The sequence below is a fragment of the Paramacrobiotus metropolitanus genome, unplaced genomic scaffold (genome assembly GCF_019649055.1).
Source record: "Paramacrobiotus metropolitanus isolate TYO unplaced genomic scaffold, Prichtersi_v1.0 Parri_scaffold0000034, whole genome shotgun sequence".
Classification (NCBI taxonomy): domain Eukaryota; kingdom Metazoa; phylum Tardigrada; class Eutardigrada; order Parachela; family Macrobiotidae; genus Paramacrobiotus; species Paramacrobiotus metropolitanus.
The window spans coordinates 1,000,113-1,026,475 of record NW_026570254.1 but is presented as its reverse complement, the minus strand read 5'-3'; the positions used below and the strand labels follow the sequence as shown (position 1 = coordinate 1,026,475).

Sequence of the window (26,363 nt, the reverse complement as noted above, 5' to 3'; positions counted from 1 at the left end):
GTCCAACAACATGGTGGCGGCGTAGTTTAGTCAGCGAATTCTTTCAGCACTGGTTTATTTTACCATACAAATTTATTCTTCTTTGCTTGTAAGTGAAGCAAAGTCAGTCTTGCATTGAAATCGCTTTTGGCATGAACAGGCAGCTCGAAATGCTTAGAGAGCGAGTCGGATTGTTGAAATTATTAATAAATCAATTCATTCGTATGCGTGTGCTCAAATCACCTGACAAGCGGTGTTTTATGCGACGAATAACTCTGGATACATTTAAAATATTAACATCAAGGACAGAACAGAGCAAACAGGTGTTTTCAGTCGTGCAGAAAACATATAGCGTAAAAAAATGCGCAGCATCAGCTGATGCTTTGTGCTCACCACTTCTACTCGTCCAAATAGTTCGTCTCTAATTTCCCAGGTGTAACCAAGGGAAAACATTTTGAGCTCCTGCAACAATTTTCCATAGTTACGATTTTGCACTACCTCAACAGATTATTGCATTAATTATTGGTATCTCACAACTGAATAATTACATTTCCATGTGGCTTTGCGAATCTGAGTCAGTTACTCCAGAACAGCGGGACACTCCTGATGAAAAGGTCATGGATTGGAAAAAGAAGATTTTGAACCGGCAGACATCTAATTACTTCAACCACAACTTCATAAATGGTAAGTAACTTTTACCGTGTTGAAACTTTTGCTGATTGGTATAAAGTACAATACTATAGCTAGATGTGGTTTACTTCATAATTCTAATTGCAGAATTCTAATGTATGGTTAGTCACAACAGATGCCCATTCTTCCTTTGCTCATTCTTGAGTTTATTTAGTTTTTAGCAGAAGAGATTTTGCACATCCCTAATATTTTGGAAATACGGCATTATGTTGCAACCTATCTCGGACAGCGGCCCGCTAATTTTTTAAGCTGAAAAATTTGGTTAGCAGTTCAATTTGCTTATGCTGAATATATATTCTAATGAACATATATTCTAATGACTGGCACTAGTTAGGTTACAATTAAAGCATTTCTGCAGGAGAGAAAGTTGAAAGTGGTCCATACAGTCGTAATTATTATCGGCTACCCAGTCCCAGTGCTTGTATGGGCACTGCCGCATACGGGGCATCGACGTAAAGGTCATGAACAAAGACATGCACATTTGAAAATGCATTGGGAATCCCGGAAATTCCCATAACAAAATTCTGATAAATGGGTATACTACACACAAGTACAGTAGCACAGTTATGCAGATGCGTATTTTAGGATTTCAGTATTCTACCGGGTAGTCAGTTTAGGCAGGTATACAGCTATAAGTTTCGGTTTCTAAACATTTATGTTTGCACTTAATGTTTTAACTTAACGGTGCGGAGTTTTGTAAAGGACTGCATCAAACTTTGCCATAAGGTTTGGTGTTTTTACAGCGACTTTGATAAGGTCCAGTGATTTCAGTTTTGCGACTACTAATATTAAATTAATTAATTTGCTGTTTTGTGAAAAATAAGCAATTTTTTAAGCTTCTTTGAATTTTCTTAATTCTTTTAAGCCCTTATACAGTTCAACAGTTCATTCATAAAATTACTTAAAATTACTTTTCTTATGTAATTTTTATAACATTATTACATTTAGCGATTAAAGTTCTGGTTGGATTACTGTTGAAAAGGGATCCTGTGATTCCTATCAGTTCGAAATTGATGTATTATTGAAGTATCTGTGCAAGTATTCAGAGAGTAAGGTGTATATTTTTGGATGTGTTTTACCTGATTCTTTAGCAAACCTTGCAAAACTTTAAGCGATTTACGATGTGTATGTATTTTGAATAGCTGCAACATGTAAGTAAGTAAAGTTTTTCCCATAATTTTTTTATATGCCACCACATTTTATTCAGATGCGGGATTCCTTAATTACTATGATCATCAATTCAGTTCACAGAAAGATTTCACAGTAACTTCAAACATAATTATAATTATTCCCATAATTATGTAAGTAAAGGAGCTGTACGCACTTATAGCTCCATATTTATATTACGAATGGACATACTACCGTAGTCACTTCCGGTAGGACGGAACATAAGCACTTTGCGCGTAGAAAAGAGCGCCATCTATCCCAGCACCGCGTCGCTCCGACCACGTGACAAGGAAACAGGATCGGTGCATGTCGCTCAAAACAGCAGCTTCCGTGGTGTTCGTTTTCTCTTCGACCGTGGTGGAACGGCTTTCTGAGCACGAAATATAAACTTCACGTAATAGCGACAGTTTCGTACTCCGTGCTCTCATCAACTTCGCGTTCCTGGCGCGGACGTTTTAAATTTGGAACCCATTTGTTATGGTAGTGCACCAGCATGTCGCGCTGTCTTTCCCTGTCGACTTGCATTTGACTGATCTGAAGAAACATCCTGCTGTACTTCTGTGATGGTGCTTTTGGTTCCCAGATGGTTATTTGATCCGTTTAACCAAGTCTCGTTTGGAATTGTCGATCCTGAACTCTTCTGGTTGACACTAATTGAGTCGTGAACTGGCCCTCGCAGCTGTGCATAATGTGCGCAGACTTTTTCTGCTCCACTACTTTGACGCGTACTTAATCGCTACCTTGAATTCTTTATCTCCGTTTGGAATGTTTTGACTGAAGCTTATCTCTTACACAGACTTATCATGCCGTAGACCCGTTGTTACAAATCAGCAATCGGATTGGTTCCCGTCCAGATTTATTATTTGGCTCTTTATTAGCTAATTGTACTGGTGTACAGCAGTACGAGTGATTAGCGAGATCTGAAGGCTACCGAACCATAACCACAATTATGACGGACTTATCATGGTCCATAAATCTAGAAGAAACTGCCTCGATAGGTAGAATGCGTGTAAATCAATAAAGCGTTCTTGTGCTATAGTTTACCCAAAACTGTCCTAGCAAAATTATTTTTAAATTTTATTAATTTGAATTTAGGTAGCATTGCCAGGAAAGTCATGAGCTACGGAACGACAACAAGGAATTACGACGGAAATGAAATGTACATTACACACCCTATTTGCTCAACGGATACTTTGCAAGGGATTGCGCTTAAATATGGAGTTACGGTAAGCAGGAAAACTAGCCAGAACTTTGCACCAAGATACGAGTAATTGTATCATTGGTATATATCTTGGAATCTGCAGTGAGTAGTTGAACAAGATTTGCGGAACGCTATGTTAAATTTGTTGTAATTTAATCGTAATCTGGTTACATACATTTAAGTTCTTGTAAGTACTTATTATCCAGATTTAACGTTTTGTGTGCTTAAGTAGTAGGGAATATATGAGTTAATGCACTGCTTGTGCTCGTACTGTTTTACATCCCCACTTTGGGGCATTATTATGATGGTTTACTGAAAAAGCTGTGGTGAAGCAGCAAGGCAAAGAAATGTATTAGGGTGCGATATTCTTTTTATGGTATTTTAATTTTGCATACGCAAATCGTTCTTCTTCCAAAATCGTAAGACCACATCGAATTGAAGGCATACTCGTAGTAATTATCGATAGCTGATTTTCAAATGTTGGTGTGAATGTTTGTTGATTGCTTTCATTTTCGAATGCGGTGGTTTTACAGTTTATTCAAAGTTGTTCTTTTCATGCAGAATATAGATCAAACTGGAAATCTTTGTGATGCATCTGATTGCTCAGACCACTCTGTGTTTTATAGATGGAACACTTGAGGCGCGTTAATCGATTATGGGCTTCCGATTCTATGCATCTTCGCAAATTCCTCTTGATCCCCATCCCGGCGCCACTGGATAGCACGGTGACGAGGAGCCGGTCAGAGAGCAATGGAATTGGCAACGGTGTCGTTGGAACTCCTGATTCTCAGGGCTTTCGCAATTCGAATTATCCCGCTGGTTCACGAGAAAATCCGCTGAGCAGATCCGAAGCACTGGCACTGCTGAAAACCTACGAAACGGACGCAGCCAAAGACCAGCGTCCGGGCACACCGGAAAGTTCTTCCAGTTCCGAAATCAACGGCACCGCTTCCGTTCCTCCCGATAAATCCTTATCTCCGTCAGACTTTTTCAGCAGACTAGACCAGAATATCGCTACCTGTAGGAAAAGTACAGAACAAACGGCAGTGAGCTGGAGGTGAGAGCACTTAATTACCAGTGCAAATGTGAGCATGGAACGGAAATTGCGATGGTTTTTTGAAAATAAGTGCTTCTATGACGTTCATTTTTTCATTCTGATTTTCAACGGGTTAATGTTTTAAGTACAGTATTGTGTATTATTTTGCCCTTCAGACTGTATGATATTTTCGGGTTTTGAATCGTTGAAGAGAAGCAGTCATGTTTAATTCTCGGTGCTTGTCTTTGATTTTTATGAAGCTGAGGTTTTTAGTCAGTTTCGAAGCGAGGAAAGCCTAGGGCAGTACCTGAAGGCATTATTGCTAACTTGTGCAGCGGTTCACGCAAAAGTGCGATAATTTTGCTTTTGACACGAGTCTGACGGGATTTTCTTGCGAAATTTTAAGATGTCCTCAGGGTCAAACTGTTCTGCGTTGCAGATTTTCGCTTTTTTTAGTTTTTTGGGCGTTTCTGTCAAACGTCATAAATGTGCACATCGAAAGCATACATGTTGTTTCATAAGGCTGATGTGATGCTTTTAGTTCTTAAACGTTCACTAATGACTAATGTACAAATTGCGTTTCTGTCATTTCAGTGCGCGGTCGTACTCAGTGGAAGACGGCGACAAAAGACAGAACGGCATAAAAGCATCCAGCAATGGCGTTACTCGATCGCCTTCCTGGGGACGCGTGGTGCGCGCGAGAAAGCCCAATCCGGAATTACAGCTGGAGGGTGTTGATAACATGGTTTTTGAGCTATAAAGAAGGTGGTGATACTGCTCTCTCCCAAAGATTCTATTATTGGAATTTAGAGTTATAGTAGTAATACAGGTTTTCCCATGACGCCGGTTGCGAGATTTTAAATAATTTCGTGTGTATTTCGCACAGGTGAATCATGCGAAAACTTTGCATCGTTTGAGCTTTTGTAGTATACGCGCTATGATTGGCCGTGAATGTGTTGAGATTTGGGATGTTTTGGCTACTTGTAACATTAATATGATCTCAGATCTGAGTGTCCGGTGTTCGGATATGATGCCAGTGCGAATATGCGAATTAAGTAAACTGCGCAAAGTTTAGATCGGCAGTCAGCTGTGCATTAGGGACGGTATTAAATCAAATAGCCCTTTTATTAGGAAGTTAGAGCATTCTTTAACAAAACCTTGTCAGTAAATATTGACTTGATTCAATTAAATCAGAAGCTGATACGTTAATCGAGGGCCACCTAACTTTAGAATGTGTTTACTTTAACCACAAAATAATGTTGAACATCAAGGTAAAATGTTTTGTCGCTAGCTGCATTCAAAGAGTCAAATGTACAGTATTTAAATGTCTATATGGTTTGATTTTAAGTCTACGATACCGAAATGATTTTTAGTAAATAACTGTGCTATATCTGTACGTGGAAGCGTGGAAGTCTTGCCTAAGCATATCCAAAATTGATGCACGAGTATATTATAAGTCTTTGTTTAATGTTTAAGCATGACCCTATCGGTTTTCCTGCTTTTGGTTTCTGGCTTTCAGCGGAAGCGCGGACGACAGAGTGGGAATTTGGTATCCCTACATTTCGCAGTATGTAGCTGAAGATCAACCGGCTGGAGATTTATCGATCGCTTCGACCGACGCCAGCTCTCTGTGGAGATGCTGTTTCGCCCAAATGCGTGGTCGTTTGCATTTCCGGGCCTCTCTTTTTCATGCCCGTATGTCGGCACTCGTACATGTAAGCAAATGCACATTGCCGTGTTCCGCAACGCGGACCGACAAGGCAAGCCCGTCACAACCAGCATCCACGAGACTTAGGATTATTCTTGAAACACTTGGAAAAAAATGCGAGCTTTTTTATGCGACATCTGACTTTACATAACCCAGAGAGTGTCAAATATTGCCTTTATTGCACACTCTAATTTGCATAACAGCCGACCGGTTTGGCATTGCTAGCCATGGGAAACATGCTGGGATTCAACGATCCCATAACTCGCACGCAGAACGGTAAAGATGAGACTGGACGCCTGAAATTTGGATCATCTTCAGTGCAGGGATGGCGGATAGGTAAGTATTTTGTGACTTCTTAACTGCTAAGTATGCAAGGTATAAGTGACAAGAATACAGTACTCGTACGTTTGATCATTTTCCCAATGATTATGGGTTTGCAGCTATTTTCGTAGAATTCGAAGAGCATATGTAAAATCACTGCAACCTGGATATACAGAGTGTGGTGGTATACTTTGAGATTGCAGTTTGCTTTGTTCATGTTGACGAAATGCTTCATATGTACAAGGTACCAAATTCCTTCACTGATGTGCTTGCTTGCTGTAGATATGGAGGATGCCCATGTGCAAATTCTTGCAGTAAACGGAAACGAAGAGATTTCGTTCTTTGCCGTTTTCGACGGACATGGTGGTGAGAGCATGATTTCAAACCGATCTCACATGTACTTGTCCCTTTCTATGATTGTCTTTTTCCAGTCTTGCCTTTTACAATGAATTCGAACGTCGAAGCCGGTATCGATAATTACACATTGCATTGAATTTTACTGTAGGTTCCGATGTTGCCTATTACGCTAAGGAAAATCTGAGCAAACGGATTTTGCTTCACCCAAGATTTAGTAAGTATGGAAACTTGGAAAGAATGTACTGTACTAACCATCAGTAATTAAGATTGGCAAATATATTACGAAATGGCTGCTTGTCATCCAGCAGAACAAAATGCTTCGTTGGTTTAACAGGGGAAGGAAGATTTGCCGATGCCATCCAGCAAGCCGTAATGCAGTTGGACCAAGAAATGTTCAATTTGGAAAACGGTAGAAGTTGTTTTGTAAAATAGCACTGAATATGCAGCTGAAGATTGCATTATGTCGATTCGATATCATGGCAGTATATTAGTGTTTAATGAAGTTTTATTAGGGCCCGACGTCGATAAATACGATTTAGCCGGATCAACTGCGGTCTTGTTGCTCATACACCGGAATAGAATATTTTGTGTAAGTGGGCATTTTTCCTTTCCTTCTATGTAGTTTGTACAGCCAACAGGAATGGACTGCTTTGAGTAACTCATGTGACCGTAATTGCAGGGCAACGTTGGTGACTCGCGCGCCGTCGCCAGTGTTGCTGGACATGCACTTGACCTTTCCACCGACCACAAGCCAAGCTCACCCGATGAGGCATTCCGAATAACCAGCGCCGGTGGCTTTGTTGAAGGGAATCGGGTGAATGGCAATCTTGCCCTTTCACGAGCCTTAGGGGATTTCTTTTTCAAAAGAAATGAGCACAAGAGTCTGGAGGATCAAGTGATTACGGCGTTTCCCGATGTTGTGGCGCAGGATATGACTGATTCGTGGGAATTTGTTGTGATGGCGTGCGACGGAATTTGGGTAACTGAAATCACAAAACTGTGATCTCCGATACAATTCTGGTTCCACGAAAATAAATCAAGCATTTATAGTTTAGAAGCGCACCATCGATTTTTAATAGCTTCTGATTTTTCTTGTTTGGAATTCGGTTGCAGGATGTCATGACCAGTGCCGAAGTGATTGAATTCGTAAGGGAACGAATAGCTGAATCTTTACCACCGGATCAGGTAGCACAAAAAATTGCACACTGTATTTTCTGCATCGCTTTGTTTATCTCCTAGAAGTATTTTACCTATGGTTACGGAATATGCAAATGTCATACATACATGCCTGTTTTCCAGATTTGTGAAGATCTTGTTTTGCACTGTCTGGCTCCAGACTGCAGCATGGGAGGCCTCGGGTGCGATAACATGACGGTGCAGCTGATCTGTTTTCTGAATCGAGGAGGATATGGCGAGCTGGCTGTTACCTGCAGTAAAGCGCCGCCGGCTGAGCGACCACTACCAAAAAAGTACATGAACCTGCTACAGTACCTATGCTTATGCGTATGCTGTTAATTACCGGCTTTGAATGTACTCGCATTTACAGTACATTACAGAATTTCGCTTACCTAGAGTATTACTTATTGCCATTTTGCATTCAGTCTTCTCTTTCGTATTGCAGTGCAGAGTATCATTATCTCAAAGAACGCAAGGGCAAGCGTCTACAAATTCCACTGATCCCTGAAATTTAGCGGTTTCGTCCTTATAATCGATTCATTTTTTTACATTTCTGAATTTCTGTTTTTATGTGTGTTGCTTGTGTGGTTGGTGGCAGCCTCGAGGACTGAATGCAAAATCAGTAACAAACGGCGGGATGCCTATTCTTTTCGCTTGACCGGCACTCGACCTTGGCACGTGATTATTAATTTATTATTGTGTCACGCATTTCACACTGTTTCTTAAAATAATTTTTAAGCGAGTACTTCATCTGCATGGTTTCGTTACTGGTTCTGTTGACCACATTAATAGGGTCTAGTAAACAATCAGATCTCGTCCCTGTTTCTTATTTGCATCCGTTTTAGCTAGATTTTAAAGGGTTTTTTAATCGGTTCCACAAATTCGAGATGCCAGTTCGCTTTCAATCTACGGCCAAGGTCAGAAATTTCCGACGGGTGCAACTATATGTCTGTTAAAAGCCGCATCATACCGAAAAATAATACAAGTATATACTTACTTCGCGTACAGTTACTTCGTACAGTTACAGTACAGTTACTTCGCATAAAATTATGTTGCACGGCCTCATACGTTTATAAACGTATGAGGCCGTGCAACGTAATTTCAGTTTTTGATGCCAATACAAATACCCTTAAATTAATATTTTATTACGAAAAAATAAATGTGCACAGCCACATACGACATCGTATGTAATTAAAACTGAAATCGTTCATCGTGTTGTTCCGAAGAATCGGAATATCTATATACTATATAAAACTTGCGTATCCAAAAGCCAGCCTTTTGAACCGTGTTACCGTTCACGTGACATCGCTTCCGGTAAAAACAGCTCGGACGAGTGACGAATATCAGTCACACCCAATTTCATCGCATAATCGTAAATTCCTAACACACTAAAAACAATTTGCTAACAGTTAACTGCGAAATGCCATTAATTTTAAAATTTATGATTACTTACTAACACGAATATATGGAATTTCTGTTTTTGTTTGTTGTGGTTTCTGGCCGTTGAAATTTTTTGTTTGTTGTTGCTTTGGGACAGCAGTAAGTCCGCGGTCGATGCTTTTCCCTGACAAGAGAAAGATGACGAAAGTAAGTTCGGATTGTTGCGATTTGGCTGTTCGAATTTTAATGAGACCAGAGGGAAAACTCAAACATTTGAATTAGCCCATCGTAAGCTTTTGTTCTTATTCCATAAAGGAAAGGTTTATCGAAATGGTAATGTCTGTTTTCTGCCATGGGCTTTGTGCTTCTTATCTACAAGAAAATGGCTGATATCCGAGCATTATCAAGTGTCGTATCTGCACGTGTCATACGGTTCCTTCGCCTTTCGCTCGTGATAAGATTTCAAGTGTCTCTTTTGTTGTTTCAGTGATGAGTGGCTAAGGGGCGCATCGGCGCTTCTTGTCTTCGGGCAGTGAGACAAACAGGGGAGATTGTGGATCTTCATTTCACGGTCATCGAAAGTGATCGCGATCCCAGATCAGTCGAGGCCTGAACAAATTCGCCATGGCTCTCTCCCACGTCCACTTTGTTGTGAAAGCGTCGACGCGTCCGGATGAGTTGGTATTTCTTTCCGGGGATGTACGGGAGCTGGGCTCGTGGAATCCGGAGGATAGTGTAGCATTGTCCAAGCAGGAAAGCGTCCAAGTGGAAAACGATGGACAACAGTAAGTCAGGAAATAATAATAATGTTTAAACGATTGACTATTAAGCATTTGCTAGTTTGTAATAACTTTTCATTTATTTTGCGTAAAAATGCTGACTAGACGGTTTTATCGAAACATGAAACAAAATAATAAATAAAAACAATTTAAATTTCTGTGTGATCAGGCGTTGATAATTTGAAAATGTTTTGCTGTGTGTTTTTCATTTCATTATAAGTTGTAACGCTGTTTGCTTACTCTGACATTTTAGTCAGGTGGCGATTATATAGTTTAAAACACCATGGATCAAAGAATATATTTCTTTAAATTTTTATACATGAAATCGATCATTCGCTACATTTTTTACCTTGCTACATTTTTTTTACATCCTAATATTACAATGCAGTTTCAATATTTTATTTTCCACGCCCGCTAAAAACGTGTTTTTCTGACTGTTTGAAGGACAATTTCACAAGTTCAAGGTTACGCTGACAGTGAATTTTTCGAAACAGCACTTTTTTATGTTTACATTAGTTCTATTTGGACCGCCAACGTTGCACTGCCAACCAGCCGAGACGTTCGCTATCGATATTTCATCGGAAAATACGGCGAACTGCCCGGAAAGCGCGTGGTGATGGTGCTGACTTACGAATCCCATTTGGTGCCGCGGAGGCTGACAACAGTTCCTACGAACGGCAAACCTCAAGACGCCAGTCCTGATCAATACACGACGTTCGGCCTATTGGACGGGAAGGATCACACGATGCGCGGCTGGCTGACACATGAGTGTGAAATCCATCTGCGATTTCTACCCAATGCCATCCACTGGTGGAAGGCTCGGCACCGCACGAAAGCACATTCACTAAAAATTATTCCCATGGATCTGCGTTATCGAGAAAATTCTCCCAACGAAGATGAGGATGATCTGTCCTCACCCTTTGCCAACGATATAGAGATAGCAGTTCTCAACGAAACAGAATGCACATTCAGGTTAGCTGACGTCATTTTGCTCTGATTTTAACATTCACCACCACGGTTCAAGATCCCCTTAATTGGTTTTGCTGGGCCAAAATAACTCCAAGGGAAAGCAAAAAATGATACGCGTAATTGCTGTCGGAGCTGGAGCTTCAAGCACCATAAGTCTTTCTGAAAATTTTATTTTGTTCTGATTTGGTAGAAAAAGTTTTGATCGGATGTATTTTAAAATATTCATGGTTTTTAGGCCACAAAAGAAATTCGGTCATGTTTTTAAGCCGGATGAAACCGCATTTTTCCGCATGCGCGTCCTTGAGCCGAACTTCATGGCCTACCGGTGCGATTTTTATGCCTTTGAACCTGGCACAGAAAACTTAGTTGAGAGTCCGGATCCACGTCCTGTGGGCTGCTGCTATATTCTGCCGACGAACGTGAAAGAGAGTGATGGCGACCGGACAGTAGTTATCAACGGTCTCAAGCACCAGCCCATCGGGCAGTTATTTGCCCACTACATGCTGGTCCATCCGACCAGAAACTTGGGCTGCAGTTTAGAAGTTTCTTATGCTAAATATTGGCGCCGTCGAAAGTTTGGTTTCGATATCGGGCACCGTGGATCGGGTAACAGTTTTTCCATGACTACGCAATGCGCCGCCATCCGCGAAAACACCATTGCCTCTCTGGTCTCAGCGGCGTCACATGGCGCGGATTTTGTGGAATTTGACGTACAATTATCCAAAGATAAAGTTCCTGTTATTTACCATGACTTCTCTGTGTTCATTACGATGCGGCGACGGCGTGGGTCGGGTGACAGCACATCCAGTGTATCCAGTGTGGGCTCAAATGGGGAGGATTATCTGGGGGAATTACACGAAATGCCGGTGAAAGATTTGACGCTGAAACAATTGCAAATGTTGAAGCTGAATCATGTGACGGAAAAGGATGGCTTCTCCAAATACAATGGTGCGGATGATCATGAACCTTTTCCTTCGCTGGAAAAAGCCCTGCGCGTACTGGATGTACACGTGGGATTTAACGTGGAAGTTAAATTTCCCATGTTGTTTAAGGATGGGAAGCACGAATCTGAACATTTCTTCGAGCGTAATGAATTCGTTGATCTCATTTTACAAGTTATCTACCGACATGCCGGGAATCGTCGGATAATTTTTTCTTGTTTCGAGCCGGATGTGTGCGCAATGTAAGTACTGACTGGAAGAAATATGTTCTGTTTTTTTAACAAAATCTGTAGCAGTATGTTCAGGTGGTTGTGGTGGGCGATAAGCACATTCTTTTAAGCAGAATGGTGCTCCTGAGGTCTGCTTAAGGCATCGGTTTGTATTGTTCCCGCAGGACTAAGACCACGCTCCCACAAATGTTGTACCCAGTACTGTATTAATCATAAGGTATTATGACGTTCGTTCCCATAATAGAGTCTTTTACGGTTTCTGTGGTTAATGCGCACTTCCAGACACCCGAGACGTGGGGAAGTGAAGTGCGCAGCTTTTCCAAGCATCTGTGAAAGGATTTATCATCTGATGAAAGGATTTAATTATTAATCCGGCTTTCTATAAAATTAATCCATAGAAATATAGAAGTCTTGCCTTGGTTTAACGAATTTTCATCTAATGGTAAGTTCAATTTCAAAAATTATTGTGAAGTGACGCAGTCGTAATGGCCATGGCTTAAATAGATAATTTCACCGGTGCGTTCTGATATAATAATTCAATGCAAACATTCGTCAGAACAAGAGTCAACTTTAGTAATGATAACTATTACGATATACCCTGTTGCTTGGCCTTTACCTGTGTAACCATGTTCTATCTAGTTCTTCATGTGACGACTCATGCATATTTAATCTAGCTCTTGGTATCATCTGACCCATATATTTTCAGCATCTTTATCGTTGGTTACAGGTTACGCGTGAAGCAGAACAAATACCCGGTGTCTTTCTTATCGCACGGTGAAATTACGTTGTGGCCGACACCATTAGACGCCCGGGCCCAAACGACGCGCAACGTTGTACTGACGGCGATTGCGTATGACCTTCTAGGAGTGAATGTGCATACGCAGAACTTGTTGAAAAACGAATGGTTGATCCATGAAGCCAAGGAGCATGGTCTGGTGGTCATTGTGTGGGGCGACGATAACAACGATCCAAGGCTGATTCAGCAGCTGAAGGAAATGGGGGTTGATGGTGTGATTTACGATCGCATTGAAGAATTCAAAGCGGACCGCGACAACGTGTTCCACCTCGAATATCGAGCAAAACGAGCGCTGTTGGACCAGCTGAATTATGATACGGTTTCAACTTCTAGTACCATTCCGTAAAAGAAAGAGTCGCTGATAATCAGCGGTTTTAATTCGGCTTGTTGGGCTGCAATCTAGTCGTGCTTGCATAGACGTGTTTCTGGCTTTTTGACTTAGTGGAATATTTTGCATCGTTGAATTAGTAGAAACATTTTGAAGACGACGCATCCGCTGATTGAATGGATAGTACGAATTAGCTGATCGCAAAATTATTTATTGCTAGTAAGACAGCAGTTAACGTTTCTGTAGATTATTTTATCCTAACAAAGTCCTATTTATTTTTAAGTTTTTTCTTGTTCTCTTGGATTTCAAGTGCTTTGACAGAATATCCTCTGGTTCTGAAGACAGCGGTTCATGTTGATAAAAATTTTCATAGCTGACTTCGGTTTTATTTTTGAATCGATGCTTCTCTGTTGTGATTTTTGACAGTTTGAACAATGTGGCCGTCGACTGACCTGATCGGTCGCCTACGAATAATGAAAATGAAAACTACAGTACTTACACATCAGTTGCGAAACAGTAAAAAATGAAATTTTACTGCTGATAACTAGTAATAAGCATTGTACGCAAAAGAAGCTTACAATTGAGTACTGTAAGTCAGTGCAGACGTAAAGCGTGATACTTGGTCTGGACACTGCGATCCTCTTTATTACTCGTAATAATTAACAGAAGCATAAGTTCACCTCGCTATCGTTTTTTGTTGGGATTTTATTCTTCTAACTTTTGTCAGTAAGTGAGTACTTCGACTACACGTGCAGAATCTGATTAGGTACAAGTACTGTACTACCGTCCAACTATGAGAAAAATTTACTTACCAGTCTACGGGTGTCCTGCTAGCTGTGATGGACAAACTATAGATTTTTGTCTAAACTAATCAGCAACCTAGTACCGTAATATCTTATCGTTAGAAGAAAATGCGACTTTCATCCTGTCAAACACGCAGAAACCGCAAAATCGATATTAAAGTGCATGGTGTGTGTACTTTAAAATAAATGTGAAGAGACGAAGAGAGAAGAGATTCTATTGTTTTATCGTACATATGCGATTATAGTATATTCGGTAATGATTATTTAGAAAACTTTACAACATCGTTATAGTAAAAGCCATTAATGTTAAAGACATGTATATAGCTGCCACTAATTCTGAAAGCCAATTAAATATTGATCATTTGTCATACGTAAATGTGATGTTTAATTAATTAAGCTAATAGATGATGACTCTCTTTGTGTTGCAAATAACATTAATCGCTAATCGAAGAGCAGGATGGGGTACGCTTTGTACTTCGAGTCCTTCTCCGGAATTAATGCACACCTGGGTGACGTAAAACTGATCCAGTTTCGTGTTTAACATGCCTTTTAAGCGGCATTTACTTAATTGCGCGTCATATGCACCAGTAATTTACTGCAGTGTGCAGCACATGCCATTGTCCAGGCTTTTACATTAGAGTATTAGTACTGGATCAACAACTGCAGTTGCAGCAACAATTTCGTACATCGCTGGGTGCACTTGCAACATATTCTGACAAATTTATCCTAAAATTAATGGAAAGGTTGTACACCGGAAAAAGGGTCACAGCATTCACCGCCAGTCTGTCACAATTTCCGGCTGAATCGGGCTGATGCATAGTTCTTGGAATGAAGCGCATAAGCGCTACCGCATAAACATAAACAAAAGTAAATCACAATATTTACTACGAGTATATCTATAATATAGATATGTTCCTTTTGAATTTGCATCATTTCATGCATGTAAATAAAACTTTATGCATTGTTACGCAGAATGATTTAATAACCTCCGAAAAGCCGCCAAGATAAGACCCGAGGATCGCAATCAGTTAGTTAGCAATATTATAGAAGCTGATTGTACTCGTAGATGCCATTCAGTACAGAACTACAAGTATTAAGTTTCTTCGTATGCACCACTAATTGGGCAATTTGCACTGGATAACCTGCCCTTCAAGGTTGTGTAAGATAACAAATGATAGACTTCCTAACTTATCGTGTGTGATAAATGCAAACACATGAACTTCTGCTCTATCCATAACAAATAAAGTCAATTATCAAAATCTTATACCATTTCCTGTTTACGTTTTTCGCGCAGTGGTTTCCAAATCATTATGTTACACAAGTCTGGATGTAAATTTAGTTCTATGCATACAAGTAGGCTGAAGTAGCTACTTATATATGTAGGCTTACGTAATCAATTGTATTCAAGGATCTTAAATAAATAAAACTAAAGAGCAAATATAGATGTATACACCTTCGTGCATAATTAGTTATACAAATACAATATACTTCCAGCACTTCGAAACACCAGCTGATAATTTTAACAGATAATTTCTCCATACCTTTAAAATTAGATTTCTTCCTGTTGTAACTGGCAGTGAATTACAGTGCTTTTACAACGTATTGTACTGGCAAAACATGACCTATGAATTTTAAATTTGTTGAAAATTGGTTGGCTGATTACTCCAAACTCATTGTCAGAAGTCTGCTAAAAAAGGATATTAAATGTCATGCCTCGAAAAATCAAAGGCAAGGTTTGAAAAATCTTGATAAATTATTTAGTAAAATTTTACTGGCATTAATACTATCACTCGTTGCTGCTGGAACACTGCCTGCGAAGATGACTGTTATATAGCTACTACCTAAAAACACTGGAAGTGTTTATTCATAATAAAACTTTACCAAAAAAAACCAGCTTATAAGGTAAACTTAGATCCTAATCGTTGCCAATAACAATACAGTGTTATTTATACGGTACTTACGCTACAAATGTGCATTATGCAGAAAATTAGATGTTCGACTGCTTGTTTTTTTCTTTTTTTCTGTCGCAGAACTGCGGTAGTCTGCATGCCATACATTCATGAAATTGATCGATTTAAGTACTCACAATCAGTATATGTGTGTATACTTCTGGCTTGTGCTTTACACTTTCATAATTCACAAGTCAGAAAAGTATATCTGCGGAATACATTGAGTAGTTGTTTAATTGCCCAAATCAAATTTTACTATATATTTTGTCCGTACGTGATAATGCGAATGAATCTACAATACAGGAATGAACCATTCATTTCATTAGAAGTTGAAAACTCTATAGGCTCCATCATCCACGCTGGACCACGCACACGCGCTGTAGTTTGTAGTACGTGAGCGATTTCATTCTCAGAAATGTTTGGAGTGAGTCATGCTTGAATGAGAACGCGAAAGACCGCCTTCGGTGCTGCGTAATTTGCTGTGGAGATCACGTGCAGCGTCGGCATCGTTTGATTGGCTGGCTGGGTTTCATTCAGAAAATCTCTCAGCCATGGCCTTACAGTACATATAACCGCTGGCATGAAGGGTAAACCAAGCGAGATTGTGGAGTTGCCCGCAAGTTCGCAAAGAGAAAACGCAGTATTGCCAAACGCGATTGTGAACCAGTAATTTTCTTTGTTATTTTCGATGTTCTTTCTGCCTGTTTAGGAGAACTCCATAACGTAGCAGCGTCTAACAATGTACTCCCATTTGGCAGCCCCATTTGCCGAACCGTACAAGAGCAGCTTCGCGCACCACCACCGCTTCAATATTCCTAGCATTCACTTGGAAGACATGGCGGAAAACGACAACGTCTTCGCCACAGATGACCAGATCGTTCCGGGATCGGACCATCATTCTCAAGGCCATGGCAAAGAGGTAAAACGCGGTTCTTACATGCATTTGATTCCCGTGTATAGGAAATCAATAGACCAGCGTTCATGGTACAAGGTCCGCAATGCAAAACGAAATGCATGTGCTTTGAATAACATGCATAGAGCACAGTTGGCTAGTGCGCTGCGCTGTGCAGTTAAGTAATTTCACTATCGATCGCTATGAATGAGAACGTGCCGAAAGAGAAAGAGAGCAAGCTATTAGACAGATGCATAGGAAATCGTCGACCTGGCAGTTATCCATCGTTGCATGATGGCGAACGACCAGCTGGCAATAAAATACGATGGAAAACCGGTTTCCGACATTGCTCAGACAACACTGTCAGAGAATTTTATGCTAGTTGGCCGAAGCAAAAAACTAGCATATGAATGAAATTTCGAGGAAACTGTATGAAAGTTGCGTAAACAAAGTTGCCGCAGTACTCGCCATCAATCTGGTTCTTTTTCGATTTTTCGTCATCCATAATTGCAGTAGCGTAAAGGTAAAGCGCAGGTAATTACACCGGAAGGGAATAGTAATAGCATAAGCTGAATTCAATACCGCCACAGTCGAAGTTGTATCTGGATTCTTGGAACAATTCAACAAACACAATTTTCGGTATTACATTGCCTGTATTATGCAGTTATATATGATTCATTCATTAAAGTCTGGATCAGACTGCGTTGAAACTAGTCAGTGTTATTTGTCTTATGGACATATTATAACTTCAGTATCAGCTAACATACCGGCATCGTCTTGACACCAGTTAAAAAAATTCCGGCAATTTAATTACTGCGAGAAATTATTGTTATACACTACCGACATATTCATTAACTACTAGTTGCCTTTTATAATCAAGTGGAAATAGTGATAACGCCGTTCGTATGAAAGTGAATATTTTTTTTTAGTCTAACTGCAGTATGGCTTGTTCGACAACTTCTGCGTTGCTTATTAACTTGAGCGTTTGCTGTTTTCTTTACGCCGGTGGTTTGCTGTTTTCTTTACGCCGGTGTGTAAAAGGTCTACCTCTAGTTTTCACTGCAGTTATACAGTACTTATAAAATAAAGCGTTATGTGCGCTCTGTGTGACTCATAAATCTTGATCAATTACTAATAATTTAGTGTGTGTAGGACAAGAAGTTTTCCATGCACATATTATGTATTCGGGGACTGCTGCGTTAACTGGAACACGATCTTTTAAATAACGGAAAACAGCAAACTTATCATGTTCAACGATCATTTCTAGCATGCGATAACTGGTTTGTGTTCCAAAAACAGATTTTTGTTCTTGAGCTGTGTTCAGAAGATTTTTCTAAAGCCTGGCTGAAAGAGTGTTAAAGCTTTAACAAGGCAACGCAGGATATCATTAATCAACCCTTGCCACTTGAAGTTAGACACAAAAATCAGTTTTGATAATCTCGGTAATGAACGATCTGTTAATCAGCAAAACCTGTTACGTTATCGGCTGCTTTGTTGTGTGAATTAATTAACATTTTGTGTATAGGTTGATTATAATAAAACTGAAGCGCTTCAAATAATAAGTATTTACAATTACTGGCAATACAACTATTGCTTTTATACTCGTATTGGGTTTGGAAGTGGGTGGTATCGACTATTTAGCCGGTGCACCATTTTTATCTTTTTCAGTTGTGAGTAAAGTCGAATTTGGACGAACAGGAAGTAGCATTATGCAGAACACATCCAAAAATATGATTAGGTTTTTCTCTTGACTGGTATTGAATCCTGATATTACTGAATTACGACTACCCAAGCGCTTCCTTTTTCCATGTTGTTAACTGCCAGTTGTCATATTGTTTAATCGATCACAAGATTTAGCAATAGAAGTACTCGATAATATGATTAATATCGTTTATTGCCTTTGCTGTATCAAAAAATTATAAAATAGCTGGTTGAGCGCCTGCTATGTGATATAAAAATGATGATTTTTAGTAGAAAAAAAACTTGGCGGATGGAGAAAAACGCTCTTAGCTTTTTGCAAGCTCGCAATTTCGATTATACACTCAACAGTGCAAAGGACATTTGAAAGTCATAACTGCAGTGTGCGTAGCAAGCGTTGCCGCATAAATAACAAGCAAGATGTGCCGTAACAAGGTACTGCACTCGATTAAGCCGGGAAATAGTTCATTTTTTCCCAGCGGGCACTGTGCGCTGATGTTTAATTGGTTAGAAATGCGGTATACAGTATTGTTATAGAATCTCTTAGGTTTGGGCATACAGGGCATAGATTTACTTGTTTTGAGTTGTCCTATAAAATTACTTGTTTGACCATGATTAGATTCGCACAGAAAGCACGTGACATGGCACCGTTTTGTTATAACTATAATGCGAGTATGCGTGTAGTTTCTATTCCTTTGGTGGTTGAAGAAAATTATATAGCTTAAAAAGATGCACACCCTGTTTTGTACTGATGGGAAACGAGTTGATGGGTTCGCAAGAGATGAAGCATCTCATCTTTCCCATTTTGTCCATGTTCCTTGGCAATGCAATCTTCCCGTGACTTGAACTAATAACATTGCCAGTACATTTTGCTGTAGCACAGCTGGGAGCTCAAGAGAGAACGACAGGTTCTTTCTTTGACCTTGACAGAAAATGAAAAATCGATCGCTTTGCAGTTTGCAGCCGTTAACAGATGGCTTGCACGAATCGCTGGCCAACGGTGCGGTATGTTACAGACTCCTGTCCTTATGATACAAGTCTGCAACCGCTGCTGACGGCGATATTTCTGGCACCGGCTGCATTTCATGAGTAGAGCACGCGCTATTGAGATTCTAAATGAAAACTGTCAGGATTGAAGCTCAATCTCTTTTCTAATTTCCTGTGGTTTGTACAGTAGTTTATCCAACCTGCGTTACAGCACAACTTACCGCTTTCTAAAAACGAAAATGATATTAGCCTGGGATAGCTGCTTATTTATTTAGGCTGTTTACTTCTGTTCTTAAACCAGTACGTCATAGATGTATGGAAAATGTAAAATATTTACGATCAATAAGTATGTACTGTATGTGTTTACGGCTCGGCGGTATGGATATCGTCGATCAAAAATTTATGAATGAATGCACAAGACCTGCCGTGTATGTATTCAATAAGTTCGATAAATAAATAAATTATAAGTTCGATAAATAAATGTATTCAATAAATTCCGTCTGACTCTGCTGCGTTGTTAACGGCAGTGTCTGTCCATCTGTGTGAACTTAGGTGCTTTACGGTCATTCATTGAGGAAAGCGCCCGACTGGTCTTCCGCGTCGCTACTCATTAGACCAGCGCCGAACATCGTATTTGGTCTATCCTTCATTACATTTTCCTTTGGTTCCCACGGGTATTTAAGCATTTTAACAAATACGTAGAACAATTATAGACGTCAGGACGCTAACATGACATTCAGACTAATTCAATCAATTGAGGCAAAACGAAAAGCACAGATTACAGGGCAGGTGAAAAATAATGGCAGTGCTGGGAAGTAGTTAACAGTGCACGTTGAAATTCATATTGCATTAAGTCATATCTTCAGCGTTGTGTAATTGGATGATCCTGCTCATTCAGGAAGTGCTCCCATGATTAAACCTTCCCGGAACTGGAGCAAAACCATAGGTTTATGGCGACGGTGACTATTATTTGCTTGAAAGGCTTCGGCCTAATGCTGCATAGTCAATCAGGGAATTATGGTAATTAAACTGAAAGAATCAAGTAGATTTAACGATGGGAACGCACGAGGGGAAAGATCTAGCCGTAGGCGCGCGCTGAAATCCTTTGTCGACGTGGGCTGGCTAATCCGTATCTGAGAAATATTACATGCAACCTGATGGTTACGTGCGTAAACCAACCTTGATTGCAGTATTTGCAATTCACATAAACGTTGCTGAATGCTGTGTTCAGGTATCTTCTATTTATCATAGAAAGTGCATAGTTCTGTGGGGAATTCCAATAAATTTTGAATTGTTTACGATGTTTTGCGGTTTGACACTCGTACCGATACAGATACCATTCATTTTTGGTTCGGTCACAAATACTTGAGTATCCAACTTGTTACCCTTCCGGCTTTTCGCTGTACTTTCACTTGGTTCTTGGTCATGCCGGCATTCGGAAAATCATATAATATTATACAGTTCTACGTCTACTTGAATCATACGATGTAGTACTGTAAAGTGTAAAGTAAGCAAGTTTTCGAAATTAACAACTGATAACAGGTTGTAACCAATTTCTTTGATAAAAGGCGTAGCCCAAAACACAAGTGTAAGTAAGTTCAAAGAGAAATAGGTAATTAACGTGCATTTTTCACGCTTGAGCGCATGTTAACACGAATTTTGCAGCCACTTCAACGCAACAAAGCTAATAATAAGTTAACCTTATAATCAATTAAAAATCTGCGTTACGCGGATAGTGCTCGTTTGTACGGTGGAATAAGATCTCCCTGTGTTGATAACCGTCTAAAGTGATTATATTGTGTACTTGCAGTGCATCATCAAGAAAGAATTCGATCGGTATCTCGTGACGCCGATTCTAACACCGATTTCCAAATTTTTTGCCGATGCACTGGGAGATGATGCGACTGGAAAGCCTCGACGGGCAAGTGCCCGTGAAATGGACGAGATCCTCGGCAGCGATGTACCCTCATCCGTGGCCGACACGGTATTCACTAGCGCAGCTCCCGCTATCGCCACTGCGCACATCACCGGCTACACGCTACATCAGATGGAAGGCCATAATCGACCGGTAGTTCCTTCGCGCCCTGAATTTCCCCTCGTCAAAACCATTGCCCAACCGGCACCAACGGCCACCTTATCCGTTCAGACATCCACGGAGCGCAATCCGTCCAGTAGTTCCTTGTGGGACGATCTCGAGCAGACCATCGATAAGGTGGAACACTCTGTGGCGCCGGTGACAATCAAGACCGAAAGTCCCCCGCCGGGCGGCTATCTGGTGTCAGAGAATTCTGTCGACTACCATGGTCAGCGCCGTACATCGTCACCATTTGTCTCCTACACATCTAACACGTATATTGGTAATGGCGGAGCGTTGATTGAAGCGCCAGTGCCCTGCTTTCCCAAGATGTATTTTCCCACTCCGCCCTCATCCAATGCCAGTACGCCGGAGGAGTTTTACGGTTACCCCGGTCATCCACTGAGTGGCCATATGATACCGCTGCGTAATTCGCCATCCGTCATGTCCAATTGTACGTCAGATGATGGCTCAGTTAATGAGCACCGGTCGTCGATGAAGTATAACCGCAGAAATAACCCCGATCTGGATAAGCGTCGTATTCATCACTGCAAATTTGAAGGTAGGGAGTGGTAGCGCTGATTCACGCGTCAATCGACACTTAAACAATTATGGCGTTCAAAACCGCCAGCGATTAAAATGAAGGGTTGTACACACCACGAACGATATCGTATCGCTATACCATTACCATTAAACAATCAGAGCTACACGTTTGATTTTGTTTTTGTGGTAAAATAACGTTGATAGTTGATAAGTGTGACATTAACCTGGCTGGCCTTTGTTTGGTGCATCTGGTCAACCGAATGTATTTTTCAGGTTGCAACAAAGTGTACACCAAATCATCGCATCTAAAAGCTCACGAGCGCATCCATACCGGTAAGAGATTAATCTATCTCCCTTTTGCCAAAGTACACATTACGATACTTATGGGGATTTGGTTCCAGGCGACAAGCCGTATAAGTGCTCGTGGCCGGAGTGCCAGTGGAGATTTGCTCGTTCCGATGAGCTGACACGGCATATGCGGAAGCACACCGGCGATAAGCCCTTCCAGTGCAGCGTGTGTGCGCGCTGCTTTGCACGCAGCGATCATCTGGCACTACACAACAAGCGTCATCAGCCGAAAGCAAAAAACTAGTCAGCACATTAGGAACGCTTCCTTCGCTTCCACCACGGAAGAGACCGGGAAGTGACCTCTCTCGCTTGCGACGGCACACATCTTCTTCGTCATGTTCTGGCATTCCCCACTTCATTAAGTGTTCTAGGCAGAAACAGATAAAGTTATGATTGTTTTTAATCCCGGATGATCGGCTGTCTGTGGTGGAAAACACTTACGAAAAAAGACAAATGGACATACTGGTTCCCCTTCGTTTGGTTCATACAAAGTCTTTTTTGTATACTGATTTGGTTTTATATTTTTAAGAAGCGGTTAGGTATATGCGCACCTTTTATGTGAAATCTCAGATACCATTAATTTTTGACTACTGCTGGTTGGCGGTTTTAGCTGTTAAGTGCATTCGAAACGGAATTGCACCGATAAGTGAGAAATTATGGTTTTTTATGTACATTTTGGCCCTTTGGGTGCCTTTGCTGTCACCAAAGCGCTCATTGAGCACGGAGTTCGTTTTGGAAATGTAACGTCCATTTTTCGTGTTTGTTCTCATGTTATTTTGTCAGCATTCTTTAGTGTTTGTTGTATCCTTGCGCTTACTGTTTGACTTTGAACTGTTCTTTACTACGATAATTACCTATGCAGTTTTGTTCGTCTTTTGTTCCATGACAGAAGTCTGCTTATTAGATCACCTCCTTTTCTCACGTATGATGTATATAATACCTACTCTTAGCCATCATGCCCTAAGGTAGTACTTGTACGAATAAAAAAGAACCATAATTCTACCTACTATGGCATTCGCAAGCTATAGCTTTCGGTAAGTAATTGCACGGAAGCGATGCTTAGCGAGCTAATAAGTACTCGTAGTAAAACAGCGGCATACGAATACGTTTCCTTCTGTTCGTAACTTCAGATCTGCACGTTTTAGGTAACAATTTCAGTTTATTGATTAATGTTATTAGCCAAGATATGTTGATTAATGGTGATTATTGATTAGTGTTATTAATGGTGATTAATGGTGATTATTGATTAGTGTTATTAGTAAAATATTTTTATGTATTAAACATCCATAAGTACGAGTACAATACAGTAGTACCGAAGCTACCGAGTACCGACTCGGTCCGACTGTACCGTAATGCGAAACTGGTAATATTATTATCTAAAGATTCATCAACCTACAAATTTGTCGTAAATTCTTGCCTAAATATCTTTTGTTTATAGTATGACAATCTTGGGCCCAAACAAAAGAAAACACTTATCAAACTGTTTTAATAGAAAGACAAAGTCTTAAATACCGGTTTAATACGAGTACAAGTGATACAACTGACCACAGTACACTAAATCCGACACAAGCAGGCGGTTACGTTACGAAAGTACGTTCATTCACAGCGTTTGTCTAGTAGCACTCGCCAACTGTTACAACGTCGGTCTGCCGCCTATTTGTAAATCTGCGGGATTGATTTATTCCGCGCCTCAAACAGTCAAACGGCTCATTCATTCAATATAGTTTAAAAATACAAGAAACATTTATTTGACTATTTCTTTGGATCTGTTTTGATAAAAGGTACGTGGCCGGTTTAGTATTGTAATAGTCATTAGTCACTAATATTAGCATTATTACGAATAGACAAATGTGTGTTGAAATACTTAATCAAACCGTACTGAAAATCGAATGAATTGTGGCTAGTCGCGGATCGCATCCAACTCTGCTACTGTTGTTGACTCGTATCAGCGTTGTGCCAGTGGAAAACCCCATCCATTCATCAATTAGTATCCAGTGTCAGTTGACGGAGTTGAGTGAGAAAGAGTATTCGATATTTTGCAGGGCTTTTTGTGGAATTCGGGTACCTTAAGTTATTTCTTGTGGAATACGTACGAAGGAGTAAGGATGTCTCGAAGGTAAAAGTGATGGTATTACTTAGTGCTTCGCCTTTGTTGTTATCTCATCAAGGCTATTTTTTGAAGACTGTTACTTATGTTATCGTTGGTTGCATTGGTTTTCCGTGTTTGCAGAGTAATTCAGCCTCCGGGTGGTGCGAGCAGTATATTCTTTGGTGGAGAGGAGCCAGCGAAGAAAGCTCCGCCACCGGCCAAGACGGAAGAGCAGAAACCAGCGGAGACCGAGCAAATCCAGTCGCAACAGCAACAACAACAGGTTGCTGCCGCTGGTAGTCAAGCCCATGTGAATGTCAAGGTAATTTTGAGCTAGTGTCATTTAATTTTGTCATATTTAGCGAATCTCGGACAAGACATATCTTGCGTCATAAAATTGCTAAAATATATGGCGCATTTCTTTACACCGCAATGTGTTAACTGTAACAGTATTATAATGGAGTGTGTTAATTTTAAGTTTTAACAGAGATTGGAAATCTTTGTATACTTTATCAGTCAGTCTTCATTTATCGTTTTCTATAATTAGGCACAGATCACTGTGATTGGAACGAGATTGCATTGCGTAAATTTTCGATGTGCCTTATCAAACGAGTTGAGGGATATGAACTTCGATTTTTCTGTTTCCTTTGCATACGCTGGAATATTTTCGATATGCTATAAGCGTATTCATGATATTTCCACGGTCTCTTTTTTTCAGAAACAGACAGACGAGAGCCCGGAAAACACGTTCGCACAGGCTCAGGGAATGGTTCCGGAACGCTCTAACCAAGTGTCCCAACCAACGGAAGCCAGTCGCAATAAGGATAAACAGAAATCCAGCATTGTGTTTGGCGACGATCCCGTCAGCGAACCAAAAGCGCGCGGCGGTCGCGGTGAGTTAATTTTTGTAATTTATTCTGTGTTTCCGTTAGAGCCAGTAAACCACTAGGAACCACCATATCGAAACGGACATTTTTCTGCATTTTTGGCTAACTTGACTGTAATTAAACTCGTGTTCAGAATAAGTAATTTATTTGAGTCAATTTTTGACTTTTTTAGCGCCTGCACCGGCTGCGAGCACCGCTCCATCTGCTCCCGAACCGATGTCGCAAGGAAAGGACCCGCGATTCGCTGAGTCAGATGGTGCGAAAGATGTGACCAGTATCAAGATCCACCATCCGCCTGGTGGTACGTTTTAAATACATCATTATTTTCCGTCGAGATTGTTGTTTTTCTTAACCTGAATTAGGTCCTGACATTGTTATCGCGTGTTAAAAATAGATGCTATGTGGATATAACTATTGTGTAGACATACGTTAAGTTAATTATTAATCATATCACTATTAATCCCAGTTAGCAAGGTTGAAAGCAAAGAAAACATCCTCGTGGATAACCATGTCATTGAACGTTATTTGAGACATTATTGCTTCAGGAATCTCAGTCAGTTCTCACGTTGCTGTTTTGCTGCAGGGAAAAGCAGTGGACCGCTTTGGTAAAACGGTTCCTTTGCTCCGGAATACCTCCCAGCCACCTCCAGTTTCTCATTTTGTTCCTTCTGGAATCTCTCCTGACATTTCCTTTGACGAGATCGTGGTTTTGTAATGTGTGGATTGCCAGTGCTGTTGCATATAAGTGCCGTGTTTTTGGGTCCATATTATAGGATCGTGTTTTCTATTATATTTTGTTTTGCTGATTTTATAAGAACGGTGGTATGGTTTGGAGAACGGACTAAAGAGCGAGAAATTATCCACATTTTGAATACATTATACATAGCTCTAATTAATCGCAAGTGGCAAAATTTATTATGCTTGCGTGCTGTGTATTAAATTATTCTGAAATGTACTGAAATAATAATAAATAGTTATTGTCAAATGTGTACTTATTCCGATGGTAAACCTAAAATCAACAATAAAAATTGTGCA

At 40.4% G+C, this 26,363-nt stretch overlaps 5 protein-coding genes across 7 annotated transcripts; all 5 read left to right on the top strand.

Moving 5' to 3' along the window:
* The first annotated feature begins 206 nt into the window (after positions 1-206).
* On the top strand, positions 207-5,174 carry LOC129589294 (lysM and putative peptidoglycan-binding domain-containing protein 2-like). Of its 2 annotated transcripts, none has more exons than XM_055483978.1 (4): positions 207-663; positions 2,932-3,062; positions 3,664-4,094; positions 4,668-5,173. In XM_055483978.1, exons 1-4 carry the CDS (start codon positions 534-536, stop codon positions 4,831-4,833), a joined length of 858 nt encoding a protein of 285 aa, XP_055339953.1. In that variant the 5' UTR covers positions 207-533; the 3' UTR covers positions 4,834-5,173. The 2 variants fall into 2 exon arrangements, with proteins under 2 accessions (XP_055339953.1, XP_055339954.1); XM_055483979.1 differs by lacking the exon at positions 207-663 and adding an exon at positions 2,112-2,834 and having other exon boundaries at positions 4,668-5,174.
* Positions 5,175-5,523: 349 nt separating this feature from the next.
* On the top strand, positions 5,524-8,584 carry LOC129589346 (probable protein phosphatase 2C T23F11.1). The gene is made up of 9 exons (XM_055484056.1): positions 5,524-6,117; positions 6,385-6,468; positions 6,608-6,673; positions 6,794-6,868; positions 6,972-7,048; positions 7,139-7,438; positions 7,573-7,644; positions 7,759-7,928; positions 8,081-8,584. The coding sequence occupies exons 1-9, from the start codon at positions 6,009-6,011 to the stop codon at positions 8,148-8,150; spliced, it is 1,023 nt and encodes a 340-aa protein (XP_055340031.1). The 5' UTR covers positions 5,524-6,008; the 3' UTR covers positions 8,151-8,584.
* A 411-nt stretch (positions 8,585-8,995) lies between these two features.
* On the top strand, positions 8,996-13,435 carry LOC129589287 (glycerophosphocholine phosphodiesterase GPCPD1-like). Of its 2 annotated transcripts, none has more exons than XM_055483962.1 (5): positions 8,996-9,222; positions 9,503-9,800; positions 10,311-10,766; positions 10,999-11,946; positions 12,662-13,435. In XM_055483962.1, the coding sequence occupies exons 2-5, from the start codon at positions 9,640-9,642 to the stop codon at positions 13,074-13,076; spliced, it is 1,980 nt and encodes a 659-aa protein (XP_055339937.1). In that variant the 5' UTR covers positions 8,996-9,222; positions 9,503-9,639; the 3' UTR covers positions 13,077-13,435. The 2 variants fall into 2 exon arrangements, with proteins under 2 accessions (XP_055339937.1, XP_055339938.1); XM_055483963.1 differs by having other exon boundaries at positions 9,216-9,348.
* Positions 13,436-16,392: 2,957 nt separating this feature from the next.
* On the top strand, positions 16,393-23,217 carry LOC129589284 (Krueppel-like factor 6). The gene is made up of 4 exons (XM_055483957.1): positions 16,393-16,729; positions 21,198-22,023; positions 22,278-22,337; positions 22,406-23,217. Exons 1-4 carry the CDS (start codon positions 16,550-16,552, stop codon positions 22,594-22,596), a joined length of 1,257 nt encoding a protein of 418 aa, XP_055339932.1. The 5' UTR covers positions 16,393-16,549; the 3' UTR covers positions 22,597-23,217.
* Positions 23,218-23,997: 780 nt separating this feature from the next.
* Positions 23,998-26,358, top strand: LOC129589374 (uncharacterized). The gene is made up of 6 exons (XM_055484115.1): positions 23,998-24,133; positions 24,395-24,468; positions 24,583-24,763; positions 25,160-25,334; positions 25,501-25,629; positions 25,912-26,358. The coding sequence occupies exons 2-6, from the start codon at positions 24,458-24,460 to the stop codon at positions 25,935-25,937; spliced, it is 522 nt and encodes a 173-aa protein (XP_055340090.1). The 5' UTR covers positions 23,998-24,133; positions 24,395-24,457; the 3' UTR covers positions 25,938-26,358.
* The last annotated feature ends 5 nt before the right edge of the window (positions 26,359-26,363 follow it).